Raw genomic sequence first — 20,719 nt, forward strand, 5'->3', positions numbered from 1 at the left:
TATGCTCTGAATTTGTATGTTTTACACTTAAACTCACTCTAGCATGCTAGTTGGATATTATTGCTAGTAGTTGTTTTTTTTATTCCTTCGTATTTCTCATATCTTTTGCTTCCGCCTCACATTTTTGGTTACATCATGCTCACGTGACGGCCAGCACGCCTTGATTATAGGATCGGGGTGTGTCATTGGCTCTCACATGTTCCATATTATTTACTTCCATCTCTTTTTACTAATAAAAGAAAAATGAACAAAAACCGAAAATAAGCAAACAGCTCCAATTTATTCAACTTCAATTTTCACTTTGCCTTTTATTTTTTCCATTTTAATATGTAGTTGCTATTTATTGAAAGTATTAAATGCACTAGAGCATCTCCAAAAGAAATGTCAAAATGTCTAAATAAGTAATAACGATAAAAAAAGACAACATCAATGTTTTCCAATTGAGAAGCCAAATCTGATGTGGTATGACATGGAATGACATCTCTCCCCCTGCCAAATTTGACAGCAGCTTCAAAAAAAATTTAATTAATTGTTAAATGCTTTTTATTAATTTTTTATTGGTTTAAAGTTTTACCCTTTATATTTATTTTCATTACCAAAGCAATTGTAAATACTTTTATACCTTTTAATTCATTTTCTTTCATGACCAATGCAAAGAAAAGAAATATGAATTTTTATTTTATGTTTAAAATTTGACATATCGGGTGGAGAGCAAAATTTTAAAAGATATCAAAGTGCCACTTAAGCTATTAAATTTAAATTTATGTTTAAAATTGACATCTCTTTTGGAGATGATCTTAGTGTTGGTTTAAGATTGTAGTGCTTAAAAAAAAAAACAGTTTATAAAAAAATTTGAAACATTAAATGTGTTTGGTAAAAACCAAAAAAAAAAACTTTTTTGAAAAACTGCTATCAATGAAAGTAGAAAAGCAGAAGCAGGGTCTACCATGCTTCTAAAAAAATGTTTTTTTTTCAAGGCATAATAATCAATGCTCATTTAATGAAATTTTCAAATGGCAAGTATACCCCCACATGTTTTACAAAATTACAATTTTTGCCTCTACATTATGTCTTTGACAATTATTATTACATCATTTTTAGTCATTTAACATAGTTAAAGTAATTTGTATAAAAGTTTATCAAACATTTAGACATTTTTTCTAATAAAACCACTTTTACATAAAAAAAAAAGTTTACCAAACACTCAACAACTTTATTTTACAATTGTTTATTCTCACTGCACAGCAAAAACAATTTTTTTAAAAAAAGCACTTAAATACTGTTATGATTAGAGCAACTGTAGCGTATCAAGGCCCCCTAAGGCAACTTCTTATTGAATAGCCTCTAGTGAACAGTAACTGCCTTTAATGAACAGTAATTGTCTTTTGTATCTCTATCCTTAAATTGAATAGTCATGGCAATATGCAATAAAATATTAGTATTTTTTATTTTATAAAATAATAAAAAATAATTTTATTTCAAGGGTTAATCTCAGTTTACTACTCAGAAGTTTCATGATTTTCAACATTTAGTACATGAAGTTTTTTTCATCCTAGAGTGGTACCTAAAGTCATAATCTTGGGACACTTTCATACATCCGTTAAGGTTGTTGTTAAATTAAGCGTTAACTGATGACGTGGCATACACATGGACAATGACTAGGCACCACATGGATTAAAAAATAATAATAATTAAAAATAAAATAAACTAATAATAATTAAAAATAAAATAAAATAATAATAATTAAAAATATTCATAATGTTAAAAAATAAATAATTAAAAAAAAACGCTAAAAGATACCCTCAAATCCAATCCCACCGTTTCAATCCCCAGCCACACTTCCTGCAATCAACCCTCATCGCCAGCGACCCTCAAATCTAACCCTATTGTCTTCTTCTTCAATCATCGTCACTCTCCCTGCGATTGCAACTCAATTGCTCCCGATATAAAATCACTGATCATGATCGTACTTTGATAGCGTTGTTTGTACCATACTTAGGACCTCCGTATTTAGACCTCGTATAAATACTTGGAGGACTCAAATGTAATTATGTAATAAATGAAGGGGCAAATATGTAATAAGTGAGGAGTTCTTATTCTATAAAAGGGACTTCTCACCCTCACAATGGGAAGAGCCCTCTCACCCTCAAAGGTTCTCTCCCTCATAATCCTCTCACAAACAGAGAAATACAATATCAGTGTGGACGTAGCCCAAACATTAGGGTGAACCACGATACATCTTGTGTTCTTTACTTTCTTGCAGATTCACAGTCGGATTTACGTTGTTCCAAGACCCCTTCGGTTTTGTGCATCAACATTTGGCGCCGTCTGTGGGAAATGACATGAAAAGTTGTGTCGGTTCTCTTTCATTTTTTCACCTCCGTCATGAATTTACAAAAACCCAGGAAAACCAAAACCAAACCTCTGCCCGCAGCTCCAGTCCCTTATCAAATCATCGTATCCCCTTCCTCTTCGTTTCCTAATTCCCTTCCAATTCGAAATTCAAAACCATAATTTATCACTCAATGTCACCTTAATTCCATGCCCTAATTTTTATTTATTTTTTATTTCTCACTGCGATCCCTAATTCAGTTCCATGGATGACGATACGTCGTCCTTCTCCGACCATAAGCTCTGCGACTTCCTCTACGCCGTTCTTACTGTCACTTTCTCCCGGACCACCGCCAAATCCCACCCTTCGGCACATGCTTCTGAATTTCCCAATGCGATGTCAATTTCACTTCCCAAAATGACATCGTCCTTACCCCCATTGACCCAATTCCCAGCGCTGATGTCTCGGCTGAGGAGCTTAAGCAATGTGAGGTTCCGGTACAGAAATTGGGGAGGAAGAGGAAGGTCCCGGTAGTGGCGGAGAGGAAGATTGGGATGAGGAGGAGCAGGAGAAGCATAAGGATGGTGCACGGGAGCATTAGCGTGGTGCACCAGCTCCACGCATTGGTTGTGAACAAATGCTTGAGGATCGATGCTCGATTGGTTCGGGTAGAGGCCAAAGACAGTGGAGAGGTTAGGGCTGTGGTGCTGGTCGATGTCTATCTCCCTATTGCAATGCTGGCTGGTTGGCAGTTCCCGAGATCAGGCTCCATTGCCGGAGCTCTGTTTCAACATTTGAGTTCTGACTGGGGAGAAAGAAGTGCAATGTTCATCAATGGAGATTATCTTGAAAGTACTCTATGAGCTGACAGAAGCATATGGAATTTTTACGATTGTCATGTTTTTGGTTGCAAGCTGCATCATGACTTCACTGATTTTTCGTTTTCTTTTCGTCGGCCATTTCCAACTCAGAAGCTCCCAGTCAGAGTTAGAAGCTCTTATTTTCCCTCGAAGCATTCATTTTTTATTCGTGAGTCTAGGGAATATTCTTGGATGGTGTAACATCTCGTCATCTGGTTAAGTGTGCCGTCTCCTTTAATCATTGCCTTCAATGCACAAAAGCAAGAAAATCATCAACCAGCTCTGAGAAAGCAAAAGTGGAATAAAAGAAAGAGGAAAGAGTTGGAGAGTAACGTGCAATCTGCTGTCAAGTGGGCTTGCTGGATAAATGAACAGAATAGAAAAAGAAAAAAATCATGATGTTGTTGAGAGAATGTTTCAGAAAAAGAAAAAGAGGAAGAGTAGAAAACAAAAGCGAAAGCAAAGCAGAAAAAACCGAGAAAAAGCAGAAAGCAAAAGGGAAGCTTTCCTCTGCGAGAGCACATGGGGACACTGCAAAAGCAAGGAATAAACCCCCCCACCATAATGATGTGATTTACTTTTCTTGTTTTTGAATGATGTGATTTATTTTTCTTATCTTTCGGAGACATCTGTATAACCCCATCAGAGGGTAAAAAAAAAAAACGGCAAGCCCAAAGTAATGGGCTGGAATGTTATGTGGAGGGCGAAAAGAGCCAGGCCCTCTATTATCACCAACCAGATGATCAAAAGTACGCCCAGTACTCCAAAATTATTCCGCGTGATCAAAAGTACGTCCAGTACTCCAAATTTATTCGGCACCCTACTACTATTATCACCAACCATGTGATCAAAAGGACGTCTAGTACTTCAAATTTATTCAGCACCATACCGCTATTATTACGAACCAGGTGATCAAAAGTACGCCTAGTACTCCAAAAATTATTCAGCAGCCTGCTGCTATTATCACCAACCAGGTGATCAAAAGTACGTTCAGTACTCCAAAATTATACATGAGCATCACTCATGTCAATCATACATAAACATTCATGAGCATCATTCATGTCAATCATACATAAACATTCATGACCATCACTGATGTCAACATTCATGAGCATCACTCATGTCAACATCCATGAGCATTACTCATGTCAATCAACATAAACATTCATAAGCATCACTCGTGTCAATCAGCTTCGAAAGCTTCATTTATAGAGTTCCAGCTTCGAAAGCTTCATTTACAGAGCTCTAGCTTCAAAAAGCTTCATTTACAAAAGCTCTATTTTTGAAAGCTTCATTTACAAAGCTCTGACTTCAAAGCTTCACCTACAAAGCTTCAGTGTATGGTATACAAAGACCGCCTCCAAACAACCTCCACTTCGGCCCATACATGGATTCAATTTGAAGTTTCCAGCCAACATACTCTATTGACTGAAGACTTGGGGGACTACACTATGTACCATATATTGGGCTTTCGCAACTGGGCCTCATGAAAAATACTTGGGGGATTTAGCCCATTATTTATGTATTGAGGAGCGAGCCCTTATTCTATAAAAGGGACTCCCTCACCATCATTAGAAAGCATCAACTCTAGCCCATTATTTATGTACTGAGGAGCGAACCCTTATTTTATAAAAGGGACTCCTTCACTTTCATTAGAGAGCACCCATTATTCACATGTACTGAGGAACGAGCCCTTATTCTATAAAAGGGACTCCCTCACTTTCATTAGAGAGCACCCATTATTCATGTACTGAGGAGCGAGCCCTTATTTTATAAAAGGGACTCCCTCACCTTCATTAGAGAGCATCGCCGCCAGTTGAGCAACCGCCTCGCCGCCAACATCACTTTTAACCCATCGCTTATGTATTGAGGAGCGACCCCTTATTCTATAAAAGGGACTCCCTCACCATCATTAGAGAGCATTGCCGCCTGTTGAGCAACCGCCTCGCCGCTAGCATCAACTCTAACCCATCATTTATGTATTGAAGAGCGAGCCCTTATTCTATAAAAGGGAATCCCTCACCTTCAACACCACAAGCTGAGCCAACCAAGGCAACATAAGACACAAGCAGAGCAGCCTTGCAACATGTGTTACTTATAGCTGAGCATCATTTCAAATTGAGCAACGCCTCATATCGAGTATCAGTTCAAAACGACATCTAGTTATTTCGGCCCACACATGGACTGAATTTCAAGTCTCCGGCCAAAAGTCTCTCTTGACTGAAGACTTGGGGGATTACTGTTTGTACTATACTTAGGGCCTCCGTATTTAGACCTTTATAAATACTCGAGGGACTCAAATGTAATTATGTAATAAATGAATGGGCAAATATGTAATAAGTGAAGAGCCCTTATTTAATAAAAGGGACTCCTTACCCTCACAATGGGAAGAGTCATATCACCCTCAGAGGCTATCTCCCTCACAATTCTCTCACAAACAGAGAAATACAATATCAGTGTGGACGTAGCCCAAACATTGGGGTGAACCACGATACATCTTGTGTTCTTTACTTTCTTGCAGATTCACGGTCGGATTTACGTTGTTCCAAGACCCTCCGATTTTGTGCATCAACAAGCGTCATCACCAGATTCTCCATGAAGAACATTGTGTCGTTGTCGCCAAACACGAAAAGTGGGAGGTATCACCCGAGACGACAACCGGAGTGACAAACTTTTTGTTGAAAGAGTTGATTGGTGCGCGATCAAGAAACGCAAAGGTGCGGGTGGAGGCAGGGGAGCACCAGAGGAGGAGGTAGGGCTCGCGGTGGGACTAGGAACGGGATGAGGCGACGACGAAGACGAGGTGGCGGCACGTGGTAGAGGAGGAAGTGTAGATGGAAAGATGGGCTGGCGGCTCGTGGAGGAAGATGAAGTAGAGGTTGAGGAAGACGGAGAGGAATAACATGAGGGCTTTGAAGCGGGCGAGGGTTAAGGTTCTGGGCATTACGGACGGGAGGGAGAGAGAGAGGTATCAATATCGGGTTGCTTTGCAGGCAGAGTTGGTTTTTCGTTTGATTTTATGGTACATTAAAAAAGTTACAGCGAAGATGATGAAATAGTCGCAGTCGTGAAAAGAATGACGATGATTGAAGAAGAAGCTGATGAATTCATTTGTGTGTTTTTAGGGTTTTTTTGTTTTTTTTAATATTTTTCAATTTTTAATATTTTATTATTTATTAATTATTTTAATATCCATGTGGCGCCCAGTCATTGTCCATGTGGGCACCACATCATCAGTTAACGATTGATTTAACAGCAACCTTAAAGGATGTATGAAAGTGTCCCAAGATTATGACTTTAGGTACTATTCTGGGATTAAAAAAATTTCATGTACTAAATATTGAAAACCATAAAACTTCCGGATAGTAAACTGAGATTAACCCTTATTTCAAATTTCGGATATGATTTTTAATCAGTCTCGTTGTACCACATTTCATTAAATAAGAAATTACAACCCAAAGTATTTGAGAAAATATAAAATTATGGTGTAAGTGGAAGATAATGATATGATATTTATATAAAAATTAAATCTTTTTTTTTATTTTTTTCGGATTTTTTTATTAATTGTTTACATTTTTTTTACATTTTTATTGCTTTTTTTTCATTTGTTATTAATTTTAACTAATTTTATAATGTAGCTGATGTCATACTGACATCAACTTTGCATCATGTGGCCTCAGACTCTCGGGCCACCAATTCGAGCCTGGCCTCTCACTCGGGCGTCCCTCGAGCCTAATCGCCTGCATGGGTTGGAGCTACTAGCTGGGGCAATTGGGTTGGAGCAACAGCCAGTTCACCGGGCTATTGAATACGGTGGAGCTGCTTTTAGTTATGTTCTTTTCCAACGTCTAATCCCAATTAAATAAAAAGTGGATTTTTTTTTTCGTTAAAAAAGGTTCAAATATATTTACCCTAAAACATTCAAAGTTAAATTAATTGGTCTGAAGTCCTTGTCCTCCTTTGTCCTTGTGTACTATGTACATAAATTTGCCTGTGTATCAGACACGTAGCTCAGAATGCTAAACGTAGTAATATAATTAACTATAATTATTATTTTGCGGCAGTTAAACTTGAAAGAAAATAACTTTTCAACCAAATGAATTGTATTAGACACTTTATTATATCAAATCGTGTGCCTACACATCAAAATATTCTCAACGTCCCCCACCTCAACACCCCACCATTCCTCTAATTTACCCTTTTCACCCCTCCTTGACCTCCGCACCCGGGCCCACAGCTCCCACCCTATAAATCTCGACGCGGAGGACTTAAAATTCTCGTGCCGACAGGAGCCCAAAATCGTCATTCAACCTGGCAGACTGGTGAGAGAATAGAAGAGAGAGTTAAGAGACAAACGTTTAGGAGTTTTTAGAGAGAGAGTGTGTGTCCTAGAGAGAGAGAGAGAGAGAGAGAGAGAGAGAGAGAGAGAGAGACTCGTGGAGGGTCGCGGTGTGCGATGCGTGGAGGGCAGGTGCTGAGTGCCCAGACAGAGAAACACCGAGATCGCGCTCTTGAAAATGGCGGATCGTCATCCCAAACTCTCAATACTCTGAACCAGCTTTCATCGTCTTCCTCGTCGCTCTTCCCAGATCACCGACTTGCAGGTCCTCTCTCTCTCTCTCTCTCTCTCCTCACATTGTCTTCAATTCTCTCTCTCTCTCAACGGCATTGCATCGAATTCTCTGTCTCTACCCATCCCTTTCATTTTTTCACGTGCTTGTACCATCACATCGTCACGGGTTCATGATTACTGTGTCAAATTTTGAATTTTGGTTTAAGCATTCGATTTTGGTAATTTGACAATGATGTTTGTTTGAATTTTTGCAGAGATGGCTGAGGCGGCGAAGGTTCTGTACATCGTGGTGGTGGACGAAGAGGACAAGAGAGAGAAAGGGAAGGAGTCCTTTCGCTATACGCGTCCTGTTTTGCAGAGTTCTCTGCAACTCATGGGCTGCAAGCCCCGCCACGCCTTCAAGGTATCGAAAAAGTTTTGAATTTTGAAATTTCTGTGAAATTTTAGAACTTTTTGGCTTCTGGGTTGTGTTTTTGGTGTGGATTTGTTGTTGAATTCATTGATTTTGGGGACAGATCTGTCGTTGCATGTAATGTGTTCTGGGAATGTTCTGAATTTGTCAATTTTTGAAGGCTTGAATGTTACATGGTGGTGTTGCATGTTTAGGTGAAAGAATTCTTTTAAATTTCGGGTCAACGGAGGCATATCGGAACTGGTATTTTAGTCAGTGAATTAGTCTTGGTTGTGCAATTGGCGTTCTATAGAGTCAACCTTATGAGTCATTATCACAGATTAAGTCCAGCTTCTTCTTAATTTGCTTTTCAAAAAGGTGGGTTATGACCGTTATTTGTTCTTGTGTCACCTTCGACTTGACCTGTTAAAAACTATTCTTCTGGTGGAGGATTTGATTATTATTGTTTCTGAACCATCTTAACTTGTGATCTTATCATCCTGTTCTCCATTTTACTTTTTATTTTTTCCTTCAGTTTTGGTTCTTTGGGAAGTTACATTTTAACAGTTGACCTTTTTAGTGGATCTCTAACCAATAATCTCTGTTGATGTACATTGTTATGAGAGTGTTTAATTGTCAACTCTAGAAGAACCTTAATTTTGAAATTTCCTGGTTTAGAAAGATCTCCCGTGTTGTGTTTCATGTGTTTGACCAATGTTTTGAGGGTTTGTTCAATCTGGATGTAAAAGGGGGTTTGTTTTATGCGAGAAACCCCTTGAACTTTGCTTACGTGTTGAGTGGTGTGGAATAAGGGAGAGTGGAAACCGTTTTAACTGAATGGGAGTTCCATTTAGGTTTGTTGTGTGCGAGAACTCCCTTGAACTTTGGCTATGTGCCGAGTGTTGTGGAATAAGCGAGAGGGTAAACAGTTTGATTGAAAGATGTTCTATTTAGGTTTGAATATAATCTATGCTTTTCTTTGCTGTTTGCATTGTTTTAGCGATGTCTACATTAACTGAATGGATCTGTAAACTTTTATCTCCTAATCAACTTTTGGTTCCAGTATTTAGTTTGTAAGACTCCATTGTAGCATTGTACAATAGCTTTGGTGCTTTAGTTTAGTTCTTTATAAAGTGATTTCTTTATTGTGTTTTGGTGTAGGTATGGTCTTTAGTTTTATTTAAATAGGGTTCATGACCCTGCTTAAAGCGGGAGCCTTGTGCACTGGGTACGACCTTTTAGGATTCATGTGGGTCATTTGGTTCATTATTAGAATAATCTTTCTGATGATAGTGTATTGTGATGTTTTTTTCGGATTGTACTGATTCCCATGTTTTATTTTACTTTAGAAATTTAACCACTAATGCCTGACCTATTTTTCCTTTGATCAGATTAGCCAACGGGTTTTCGAATTGATAAGAAATGAGAGTTCATCTAATGTCTTGCTGCCAGAAGGAACAGAAAATGTTCCCCCTAGTAAAGATGAGGCTGGAAACCATTTGGGTTCAGGGAAAGATGATAGAAGCAAGAGTGTTCCTTTTGAATTGTACAAAGCACGCACGACTGTTGTGGTTAGGAGAAAAACCTTCTTAGATGTTGTTTGTGATGCTCTGGCTGAGTACAAGTATGTTGGTCCCAACCAGAGGGCAGACTTAGCTTTGGCATGCAGGTATGGAGGAGTCTTTTATCTTTATTTGAAATAAATGGAACTTACATACATGCATTCATATATAAACTGCATTCACTTACATACATGCATTCATATATAAACTGCATTCTGTGAATAGTTTCCCTTTCCTGGCAATCTTTGCTTACATTGTGACAATTATTTCACATGCCGTGTTAACATTATGCTTTGAATGAAATATGGAAACACATATTTTATAAGCCATAACAGTGTGGAAATGTTTATGGTAACATTACTGTATGACTTATCGGGAATGTTTTTGAACCTGTAAAGTAACCGTGATCTTTTGAACTGTTTCTGTGGACCAGTGACATAATAATTAGTTATTTTTGTGTTGCACCAATCAATTGAGTTCTAGATTATAGATGGAGGGGTTTTCGTAATGCAGCTAGAATGGGAAGATGAAATCATTGTAGATGTTGGGATTTTAAAAGGGAATATTCTGTCTTACTGTATGTCCTTGTGATCTTTTTTTTTTGCCATCTTTAGAGTTATAATTTCTGCTAGTTTCCTAATTTTTATTTGGGTAATTGTTTCCTTGCAGAATTAGGGAAAGGAAGGAATCTGTGACTGTACTGTTGTGTGGCACTAGTGGCTGTGGAAAATCTACTTTGTCCTCATTGCTGGTATCCGAGTTCACTAGTTCTTTGTTTTCATGATTTCCTTTTGGGTTTTGTGTAGTCTTTAAGTGTTGTAATGATGTGCTTTTACTACGTCTTTTTAATGTCTGTAGTGTAGTATTTAAGTGTTGGATGATGTAAGTTTTATGTTCTGTTACGTAAATTTGTTTTGAATGTAATCTATAAAATTTTGCAGGGTAGCAGGTTGGGAATTACAACTGTGATATCTACCGACTCAATTCGGCACATGATGAGGAGCTTTGTAGATGAAAAGGAAAACCCTCTGCTATGGGCTTCAACCTATCATGCAGGGGAGTGTCTGGATCCAGTGGCTGTTGCAGAAGCCAAAGCTAAAAAGAAAGCCAAAAAATTGGCAGGAACTCCACACTCACTTTCCAAAGATGGGATGCCTGATGGCTCTGCCTTTGGGAAATCTGATACCCGATTGTCAGATGTCGGTTCGAGTACTGCTGAATTGATCAGCCCAAAGCAGATGGCTGTTGAAGGGTTTAAGGCTCAAAGTGAGATGGTGATTGACAGTCTTGATCGCCTTATCACTGCGTGGGAGGAACGGAGAGAATCAGTTATCGTGGAAGGTGTTCACTTGAGCCTTAATTTTGTGGTATGTGTCTATAATGATCTTTCCGTATGTTGTTTTGTTTTTTCGTTGTTAAATTTAGTTGCGCCTCTCCCTCTCAATAATTATTTGAATTCCAGATGGGGCTTATGAAGAAACACCCTTCTATCATTCCATTCATGATATACATTACAAATGAGGACAAACACATGGAACGATTTGCTGTCCGTGCAAAGTATATGACACTGGACCCAACAAAGAACAAATATGTGAAGTATATCCGTAACATCAGAACAATCCAAGAATATCTCTGTAAGCGAGCTGACAAGCATCTTGTCCCCAAAATTAACAATACTAATGTTGACAAGAGTGTGGCAGCCATCCATGCAACAGTTTTTAGCTGCCTCCGTAGGCGTGAAGCAGGGGAGCAACTTTGTGATCCCACAAGAAACACAGTTACTGTAGTGGATGAGGAGTATAGGAACCAGTGTGCAGCCAATTCTTTGAGTTCTAAGGGGATGTTTCAGCTGATCCAGAGAAAAGGTTCGTCTAGGCATTTGATGGCTCTTGTAAATACTGATGGATCTGTGGCCAAGGCTTGGCCTATTGATTCAGTTAATAGTAATGGGAAGCCTATATTTTGCCATGGGACTGAGATGGAGATTGGAACCGCAGAGCAAGTGAATCTTCAGTTTGGTCTCTATGGGATCAGTGCTTGGCCCAGTGATGGTGGACCTAGTTGTGCTGGAAGTGTTGATGAGTCGAGGGGTGAGGGAACTGAGATTGGAAGAAGTATTCCCTCTTCTTGCTGCAGCTCCCCACGGATGTCTGAGGGACCTGCCAAAGAGGTATTTTATAGCACCAATTTCATTTTCTCCAGAACCTCTTCTATGACAGTATTCTTAGGTAGGTGTAAGCTGAGACTTGCTTAACAAGTTATCTAAATCGGCGGATGAGTAATCGTAGAAATTAGTGGCATAGGCCAACAATTTAACCGTCTGGACAATATAATAAGATTTGAACGATTTGTTCAGTTTAGTTTATCTTCTTGGATTTCTCGTTGTTTTCTTTCCTTCAGCTGAAGGAGGACAATTCAGTGCATGGAAGTGACGAAGAGGTTGAAGAAGAGGCTGATGTAGGCAGTGATGAAGAACTAAGTGATGACGGTGACAAACGACTGTATGAAGAGGTATAACAAATTGGTTTGTTTGAAATTCTAGACAATAACTAGAACTTTATCTACTGAGGTCATATATATATTATGAGCATTGCTATATTTAGGTCATGGTAAAGGTCCACACATACATGTGCGTGTGTGTACAGAACTTCTGATCTTAAATGAGGTTATATCTGATCAAGGCTAATAAATTTGGGGAACTTTGTATGTTTAAACTGATATAATCCTGGTTAGATCAGATGGGAGGTTGAAACTCAAAACTTTTTGCAAGAATTAATTGTTTAATCTTTTTACTATTGTGCAGATAGGGTCGGTGGATGAGGAGTCTACGAAAACGGATGAAGAGTATGATGACTTAGCAATGCAGGACGTGCAGGGAAATGGATACTGGTTGGAGAATGATGATCGGGGAGCTAATCACCCCATTTCTGAGGATCAATCAGCCGATAAAGAAGGGGATAAGTATCGCCAGAACCTGGATCTCTTCCTTAGAACTAGATCAGAGTCATTTTCTGAACCATTCTGCTCATACTCTTCTTTGTTTATTGAGAAGAATGAGCTTTCAATGCCGTGCTCTGGCAATATGAAAATTAGAAAACGCCGCTCCCTTAGCATTCCCGCCTTGGGAAGGCACGGGTCATTAGTCGGGGGTCCCATACTTTCGGGAGCCCCTCAGTGCTAACGCCTTAGTTTTTATGGACCTTAGTGCTCTCATCACCCTGTCATTTTCTCCCTTTCTTTTTGTAGCCCGCCCCTTTAGCGTATTTAGTGAACTTAAGTCCCCCGTATCTGTACAGTAATCTATTTAGGAAGTTGCAACGGAACGTATTATAGTGTACTCATTAGCTATGAATCTATGGTAGAATGAGAACATGATTTTATGAGTAGTATGGGATGCATAGAATGAGCTCAAGATTTTTGAGTTGTATGCTAAGCGCTATCTATGGGTTGAATACCGACTTTGTTTTTCGTGATTCTTTCTAGCAGGGATCGAGTTGGTTGTTTGTTCAATCTCTGTTCAAGATGTATTGCCCAACTATTCACCAAGTTGCCGAGGCCAGAAAGGGGAGGATCTGCGTCCGAGTGAAAATGCGGATACAGAGATCCAGCTTACACATGCAACCTGCTTCGGTGGAAAAGCGTTTCCTTTGCGGTTTTCGATGGCAGATAAGAAAGATAGTTTTGGTTTTATTGCTTCACTGGCTCATAAATGAAAGGGATTGTTTTTTTGTTTAACCTTATAATTGGTGGTGGAGAATGATATCGAACATTTGGCTTTATTAATCACAAGACCTCCCCATCTGTGAAACTCGATCAGCTCTTGGTTGATGGGCAATGCATTTTGCAGAGTAATCCTCGACAGTTGATTATCTGAAACGTACAACAACAATAACAAACACTTATGCCACTAACTAGAGTCGGCTGTATGAATCTTAGAATGCTACTGTGTTTGGTTTTGCGTCAGCGTCAAGTACCCTATGTTTCTTCTTAAAGTCTCTTTTCTTGGTTTTCTTTACCTTTTTTGTCCTGAGCCTGTCTCATAATCGCGTTTTTTAACCGGAGCATTTGCAGATCTTTGATTTGCATGTTCACTCCGATTTTCTCTCATCTTTTCTTTAATCTTCTCATTCCTTGTGTGCCACGTATCCAACGAAGCATTCTCATTTTCACTACACTCATTTTTTGTACATGTTTATACTTGACCACCCAACGTTTTGTACCATAAAATCCTGTTGCCCTTATTGTTGTCCTATAAAATTTAGTTGCATACGCACAACATACTCGATGCACTCTTCCACTTCATTCAGCTTGTATTCAATGGTTGAGATCTCTATCCAATTTTTTGTTCTTTTGCAAGATAGATCCAGGATAACGAAAGCGTCACTCTTTGGTACTTCTTGATCTCCAACCTCACCCTTATCTCATTTGGACCCCTATTTCCTTTGAACTTGCACTATGTATACTGCCTTTGACCTACTTAGGCGAAAACACTTAGATTGTAACACTTCCTGCCAAACGTTAAGCTTGTCATTTACTCTCTTGTGTTTCATTTATCAACGCTCTATCATCTGCGAAAATGATACACCAAGGGATATCTACTTGAATATATCCTATTAGCTCATCCATTACGAATGCAAAAAGTGAAGGACTTAAGTTGAGCCTTAGTGTAGCCCTATAGTTATTGAAAAACTTTCCGTTTGTCCTCATGAGTTCTTACTGTATTCTTGGCTCCATCATACATATCCTTTATTTCTTGGATATGTGCTACTCATACTCCTTTCTTCTAAAATCCTCTAGAGAATTTTACTTTGAATTAATTATCAGAAACGTAGAATTTACGAAATCTTTTTAACAGGCAATTCGGTTGTTTACTTCCTCTCCTGTGTTAAAAGCTGGCTGAACATGTCAATGACTAGGGTTAGACGGAGGCTTGTTAACAACTGAAGCTCGTTGAAGAAGCTAGATGGAGATCCATTAATCATAACTAGAAAAGGCCATAGGGAGTCGATTTCTAATTTCTGCTCACATTTCAGGAAAACTTAAACATTTGAGGGTCTTAAGCGTGTTTGGGCAATAATAGTACTCGGATGAGGCTCACAGCAACTCATATTGCATTCCTCTGTCCGAAGTAGCAGGCTTGTGTTGTAGGTTGTAGAATCCCGGGGTGGGATCATGATATCAAATTTGTTTTAATACAATTGTGTATTTTGAAGTCCCGCGTCAAGTCGGGTCTGGTCTTCGGCGTCGGGATGGGGGGAGTACAGAGTTTAGTCACGCAAAGAGAGAGATATGAAGATGGAGCAAAAAATTGCCCCGGCCTGGATAGCGGAGTTTGTCTCTGATAACGATGGTTACCATGCCGCTCCTCATTGGAGAAGGCAAGGCAAGGCATATTGTTGGGTTTCAAGTTGCATCAACAAAACAGGATACAAAATTCGCCAATGACTCCGAACCACTTCATCTCAATAGTATAGGGAACTTTTAAAATTACTTGTTTTGTTTTGCTTCTTAGTTTCGACTTGTGTGGATGGCAAGTTGAAATTAAATTATTATGATTGGCACATTGTGTTACTTAACTCAATTTCTCTACTTTTTAGTGTAAATGTTCGTTGTATTAAAAAAATTGTTATATTTTGGTTGTTTTGAGTTGTTTATAGGGAAACAAAATGCGAAAGAGGGAGAATATTAGTGGGCGGAGCTAGAAATTAACTTCAAGGAGAACACTACTTGAATTTTAGCTCGAATCTCACTAAACCATTCGTAACTTAACTATTGTCACATAATTTCTTGGAACTCAACTTGTATCTCACTCAGCCTAACGTCCTTTATAGTTTACAATTTAGCTCAAATCCTAACCTTTCTTTATGCACCATCCCATATATTTTTCATTTTAGTTTTCTGACTCAGCCCAGCCCAACTTAGAAGGAAACATTGTTCCAGCCTAGCCCAGTCCACATTCAAAAGCCTAGCCCAGTTTTGTCACTGATTAATTCTCTCATATACGGTGGATCATACATAAGCCTTACTTGGTTTAGCTTCTACCATATTTTTTATCTTCTCCCACACTCCTATTTAAACATGTCCGTTATTTTCGTTTGAGTTATTCATCTCTTTATATACGAGATTTGAACTTAAGACCTCTGACTCAACCGAAGTACTAAGTGACAATATGTAGTATTTTCTTCGAATTGAACAAATAAAAGAAAGCAAAAAACTGAGCTAACAACTCACTTGGAATAGTTTATAGAGAGGTCAAAACTAATCCAAAATTTGAAAGAAATAAGTTTCGAGAGATGGACATAGTGACGCAGAGTCGAAGCAAAAGATGCAGACATGTTTGGGAAGAAATGAAAGACGGTAGAAATGCATACCTCAAAAGGAGCAAGCAAAGCACCATACTTGTTCTGAGGGTGCTCAGTCTTCCTTGTGTTTTGTCCACAAAACTTGAGAATCCGTGGTCATTTCATCCTCTGTGTGTGGTGGGCATCACATGTTTCATCAGAGAAACATGGAGTTCCACGCTACATAAAAGAGACATTCCTTGGAATATTCCATCCACATCTGTCAACTTGTCCTTCGTTTGGCTTAACTGTCACTACAAACCAAGCACAACACTAGGGGCGAAAAATGAATTGCAAACGACATTTTACTGTAGTGGTGGAAAATAATTATGTTTATGCATTATGGTGCGGATTCGATTTTCACCAATTACTTTCTCCCTTAATAATTAACTATTTAACCCACTGCCGATAATGTTAAAAAAAAAGGGTGGAAGATGATTGTAAAATTTAATTTTAACTGGTTCCAATGCAAGAATTTTAATCAAATCCAACATTTGGTTTGAAAATGTGTGTTTAAAACGTTATTCTGCTCATACGACCTTTTGTTGTAAGTTTAAAAATTCATCTGCTTCTCGTAAACTCGCCGATTGGGCGTGTTTTCTGAAGAACTTCAAGTGCTTTTAATTCTTTTTGCCCAATATTGCTTGAAAATATTTTCGTCATTCTAAAAGCAGTTCCGAATAAATAGTAACTAGATTTCTGTGATGTTTGATGGCCTGCCTCTGTCAAATATGGGATTGGGCAGCTCAGAAGCAGTATTTGGGTTCAGTCAAAACTCAAGGTTCACAAAGTCATAGGTTAAAAGTTGACAATAACAATTTGGATTTAAAACGGGGAAGGCTAGATATCACTGAAGCTTGGTTTGTCGAATTTCCCTGAGGTCTCTCCGAGGACGTAGGACTGGCCCTGAGAGTGTATCGGGAAAGACCCGATGACCGGTTTTCTGAGGGAGAGATGAGATGGAGCATGAAACATCTGAGCTTTGGGATGCTAGGAGTGCTCCATACTAGCAGAGAATGAACTTATGCATTGCAACATCTGCAAACGCTGATCACTTTAATTAAAAACTAAACTCAAGTCAATCATTCATAGTTAATATATTACAACACTGCCGAAGAATTGATCTCTGAAGAAATCCTTTCTTTGGTGTGAGCAGGCCGCGGGATCAAATCTTGAAGGTGTTCTTCATAAAATGAAGGAAGATAAACAGGCAGAACGATGGGATAGTCGCACTAAACAACATACGGAAAATACCAGTTGCAGCAAGTTGTAGTAGTTGCTGACTCCATGAACTTCTATGAATATCTTAACAACACTAGACAGTAAAAAGCAGTCGCATGAAGTAATGGCAGACCACAGTTCAGCATCACAATTCAATTCGAGTTGGAATCACTTTCTCTCCAGCCTTCCAAACTTGTAGCCTGATTAAACGACTGAAGATCCGAAGGCCAGGGTTTAGGATAATGGCAGACCACATCGCAACAATAAGCATACAGTGGGTCATTTCTTTTGCAAATCATACTTGTTTGTCCACATATTACCGAGTGAAATAGCAGCTGCTAAACGAGATCACCCAGAAGTTAGTAGTCTTAAGAACTCTTCTTTGTCAGAGCTGTCACAGGCAGACTTACGAGTAGAAGGCACATAGTATTGTGATGGCCTCAACTCTATACAATTCCAATTCGTCATCTAATCTCCCTTCCTTGTGCACCTATATCGACAAACAGCAATTTCGGACATAGTAGTTCTACCACAGATTCTTCCTTCCAAAAATGGAATGTGTCTCACAAAAATTTACAATGAACACACATCAAAATTATGATCCAGATCAAGCATGTAATCCTTCTCCAACATCCCTCACTAAGCTTCAGAGCTTCATTCTCCAGATTGCCGGCCCCTGCGGCATCTAATCTCTTGTATGAGCACAACAACTGCAAACGTTGATCTCTTCATACATCACAAATTAGTGAAGCTCCCTATTTTAAGGTGTTGCACCTGTGTAATTAATCATTTTTCAACAGCCTCTTTTGGTTCCTCAGCCTGATCAGGTTGATTCAATTTAAGTGATCCATTTACCTTTTTTTTCCACAGAGATGAATCAGCATTCAAAACTATTTGCTCCATCAACAGTTGCAACTCAAGAGCTTCATAAATCATCTCTTTGTTGTGAAGTCCATCAATCAAGCTATTCAATATAACACTGTCCAATTCAAACCCCTTGCTCTGCATCTCAAGTACATACTTCATTGCCAGTCCCGTCTCTCCAGCCCTGCAAAGGCCCCTTATTAGAGCCCAGTACGTATCAGCGTTCGGGACTACACTTCTCTCATCCATTGTACAAAATGAAGAAATCGCACTATCCACAGACCACAACCTAGAATAGCCACTTATTATCAAATTGTACAAATGAGTGTTCACTTTCAATCCTTTATCATGCATCTCCCCAACCAGCCTCTCAGCTTCTTCTACCTTCCCTGCGCTTGTGAACCCATCAATCAAGAACTGATACGTCTTGATATCGAGCGCCACTCCTTCCTTCTCCATCAAAAGCAAAACCCTATCCAACTCTACAAAGTTCCATCTCTTAGCACAAGCATCCACCATTGTATTGAATGTAATGATATTGGGTTTAGTCCCTCTCCTCACCATCTCCTCCACCAACTCTCTACTCCTTCTAATCTCCCCACTCCTACATAACCCATCCACCACAACCGTTAAAGAATAAACCGAAACCTCAGTGCCCGATTCGCGCAGCCGATACAAGAAACCCAAACCCTTTTGCACCTCATCACATCTAATAAGAGTAACCAAATGCACAGTACAAGTTCTCTCATCAATCCGGATCCCATTATTCCTCATGTGATCAAAAGTCTCCAAAACCCGGTCCCAATTTTCGCAATCCGAATACACTTTAAGCATGGAATTGAACAATTTGGCTCTAACTCTAGGTTCAAGGCAGCAAATTTCAACAGCAGAAGCAATTACATGAAAAGGGTACCTGTTATTTTCATCAACGGAGACATATCTGAGGATTTCCTCGGCATCGTCGAACTTTCTTGTCTGGAGAAGCCTGCAGAGGATGGTCAAGTGGGCATGGAGGTCGATCTTGAAGGAGATTAAAGATTGGTTCTTGAGGAGGAAGTTGAAGAAAAGCAAACATTTGGAGGTTCTGAATTTGGGGTCGGAGAGAATGAAGCGGAGGGAGTTGGGGTTGAGGTTGGAGAGGAGGGTGATGGTGGTGGCGTCGAGAGGTTTTGGGGGTGTGGAGATGAGTTCTGTGAATTCTTGATAGAGTCTGGCGGGCGTTATTTTCACAGTTTTGAGGGTTCTGAGGACGTTTTGGAGCGACATTTTTTTAGATTTGGAAGTTGGAAGTCAGTCACAATGGTCTAAAATATTAATATTATCCGGATATTTTAATTGAAATATTCGTATTTTTGGACTACCGATATTTTCGATATCATCGATATTTTAGACATTGGTCACAACATACAACTCCTTTTTATTGTGTGCTCCGTTTAGCGTTTGGTGTTGAGCTATTTTGGGAGGTGATTTCAGATTTCATTTTTAGGAAAGGGATCCTTTCCGCATACCTTCCACCAAGTCCTCATGACCTACCAATTCGGACCCTTAAAATTTGATTCAATGGCTAAAGTTAATATAACTTTTAATGGAGCTCTCTGTTTTTAGCCGTTTGATCAAATTTCAAGAGTCCGGATTGGTGGATCATGAGGATTTGGTGGAAGAGATCCAGAGATGATCATTTTCCTCATTTTTAGGGGTGTAGTAAATTTGGATTTAGGTTTTAATGAATTTTTTTAAGTGACAAACTAACATTTGCCTACATACTTTGTGTGTATCAACACATTTTTTTTAGAAAAATGGGAAGGAGTGAGGGAGAGAGAGAACGTGGGGTGGTGGGAGGTTTTTGTTTTTATTTTAATTTTAAATATTAGAGATATTTTAACATCATCTGTAGGTGATGTTTTAATAAAAAACAGTAAAATTTGGACCTATGGAATGACATTATTGCCCATCAGTTTTTTTGTATGATAGAAGATTAAATAGTCTTTTCACCATTTTTTGGTTAACAAAGAGGATTTCATTAATGTAGTTTTAGATTTTAAAATGATTTTAATAGACTTTAGAAATCTATATGATTTTAACATATTTATATGGATTTTTATTATAGATTTCTATGAATTTGTATGGACTTCTTTCATAAATTTTTATATATTTATAGTTGATTTCTACAAAATAAACAATATAAAAATTTGACACATAAAGTAGAAATTCAGATAAAGTAACCACAACAAAACACATTGTAAAAGCTCAAGGTCATGTACTGGTCTGCTATGCATCAATATCCTCATCACCCAATATTTGTCAATGAAAATGCTAAATGGATGAATACACAATCTGTTCGTCTGGAGGAATTTCCGGTGGGGACGTTTCCTGGCCGACGAGCGCACAGCTCCCCGAGAGGTTGGCACCGGTTGATATTGTCTGTCGGGCTTCTGCTTATTGGCGGGCTGTAAGAGAATGACAAAGTTAATTTTGAAAGGTGCCTTTGTGGGGCCTTAGGTGTAGGCCTTGAGGCTCACAATCAAAACTAACTTTAGGTGTTCAGGCGTGCCACTGCCATCTTTAGCATGACAGA

General features: G+C 38.9%; 2 protein-coding genes and 1 long non-coding RNA gene across 5 annotated transcripts; 1 reads left to right on the top strand and 2 right to left on the bottom strand.

Moving 5' to 3' along the window:
* Window positions 1-259: 259 nt before the first annotated feature.
* On the bottom strand, window positions 260-16,218 carry LOC139194066 (uncharacterized). The gene is made up of 2 exons (XR_011578782.1): window positions 16,090-16,218; window positions 260-508 (listed from the first exon to the last, which is right to left on the bottom strand). It is a non-coding gene; the product is annotated as an uncharacterized lncRNA (long non-coding RNA).
* On the top strand, window positions 7,475-13,526 carry LOC103427234 (P-loop NTPase domain-containing protein LPA1 homolog 2-like). 3 transcript variants are annotated; one of them, XM_029099828.2, is made up of 9 exons: window positions 7,475-7,796; window positions 8,020-8,168; window positions 9,548-9,825; window positions 10,388-10,469; window positions 10,660-11,085; window positions 11,181-11,888; window positions 12,119-12,229; window positions 12,522-12,679; window positions 13,202-13,526. In XM_029099828.2, the coding sequence occupies exons 1-9, from the start codon at window positions 7,649-7,651 to the stop codon at window positions 13,302-13,304; spliced, it is 2,163 nt and encodes a 720-aa protein (XP_028955661.2). In that variant the 5' UTR covers window positions 7,475-7,648; the 3' UTR covers window positions 13,305-13,526. The 3 variants fall into 3 exon arrangements, with proteins under 3 accessions (XP_028955661.2, XP_028955662.2, XP_028955660.2); XM_029099829.2 differs by having other exon boundaries at window positions 13,205-13,526; XM_029099827.2 differs by lacking the exon at window positions 13,202-13,526 and having other exon boundaries at window positions 12,522-13,104.
* Window positions 16,219-18,066: 1,848 nt separating the features above from the next.
* LOC103423232 (pentatricopeptide repeat-containing protein At2g28050) lies at window positions 18,067-19,410 on the bottom strand. The gene has a single exon (XM_008361304.4). The coding sequence runs from the start codon at window positions 19,408-19,410 to the stop codon at window positions 18,067-18,069; it is 1,344 nt and encodes a 447-aa protein (XP_008359526.3).
* Window positions 19,411-20,719: the final 1,309 nt, after the last annotated feature.

The sequence above is a fragment of the Malus domestica genome, chromosome 03, assembly GCF_042453785.1.
Source record: "Malus domestica chromosome 03, GDT2T_hap1".
NCBI classification, from domain to species: domain Eukaryota; kingdom Viridiplantae; phylum Streptophyta; class Magnoliopsida; order Rosales; family Rosaceae; genus Malus; species Malus domestica.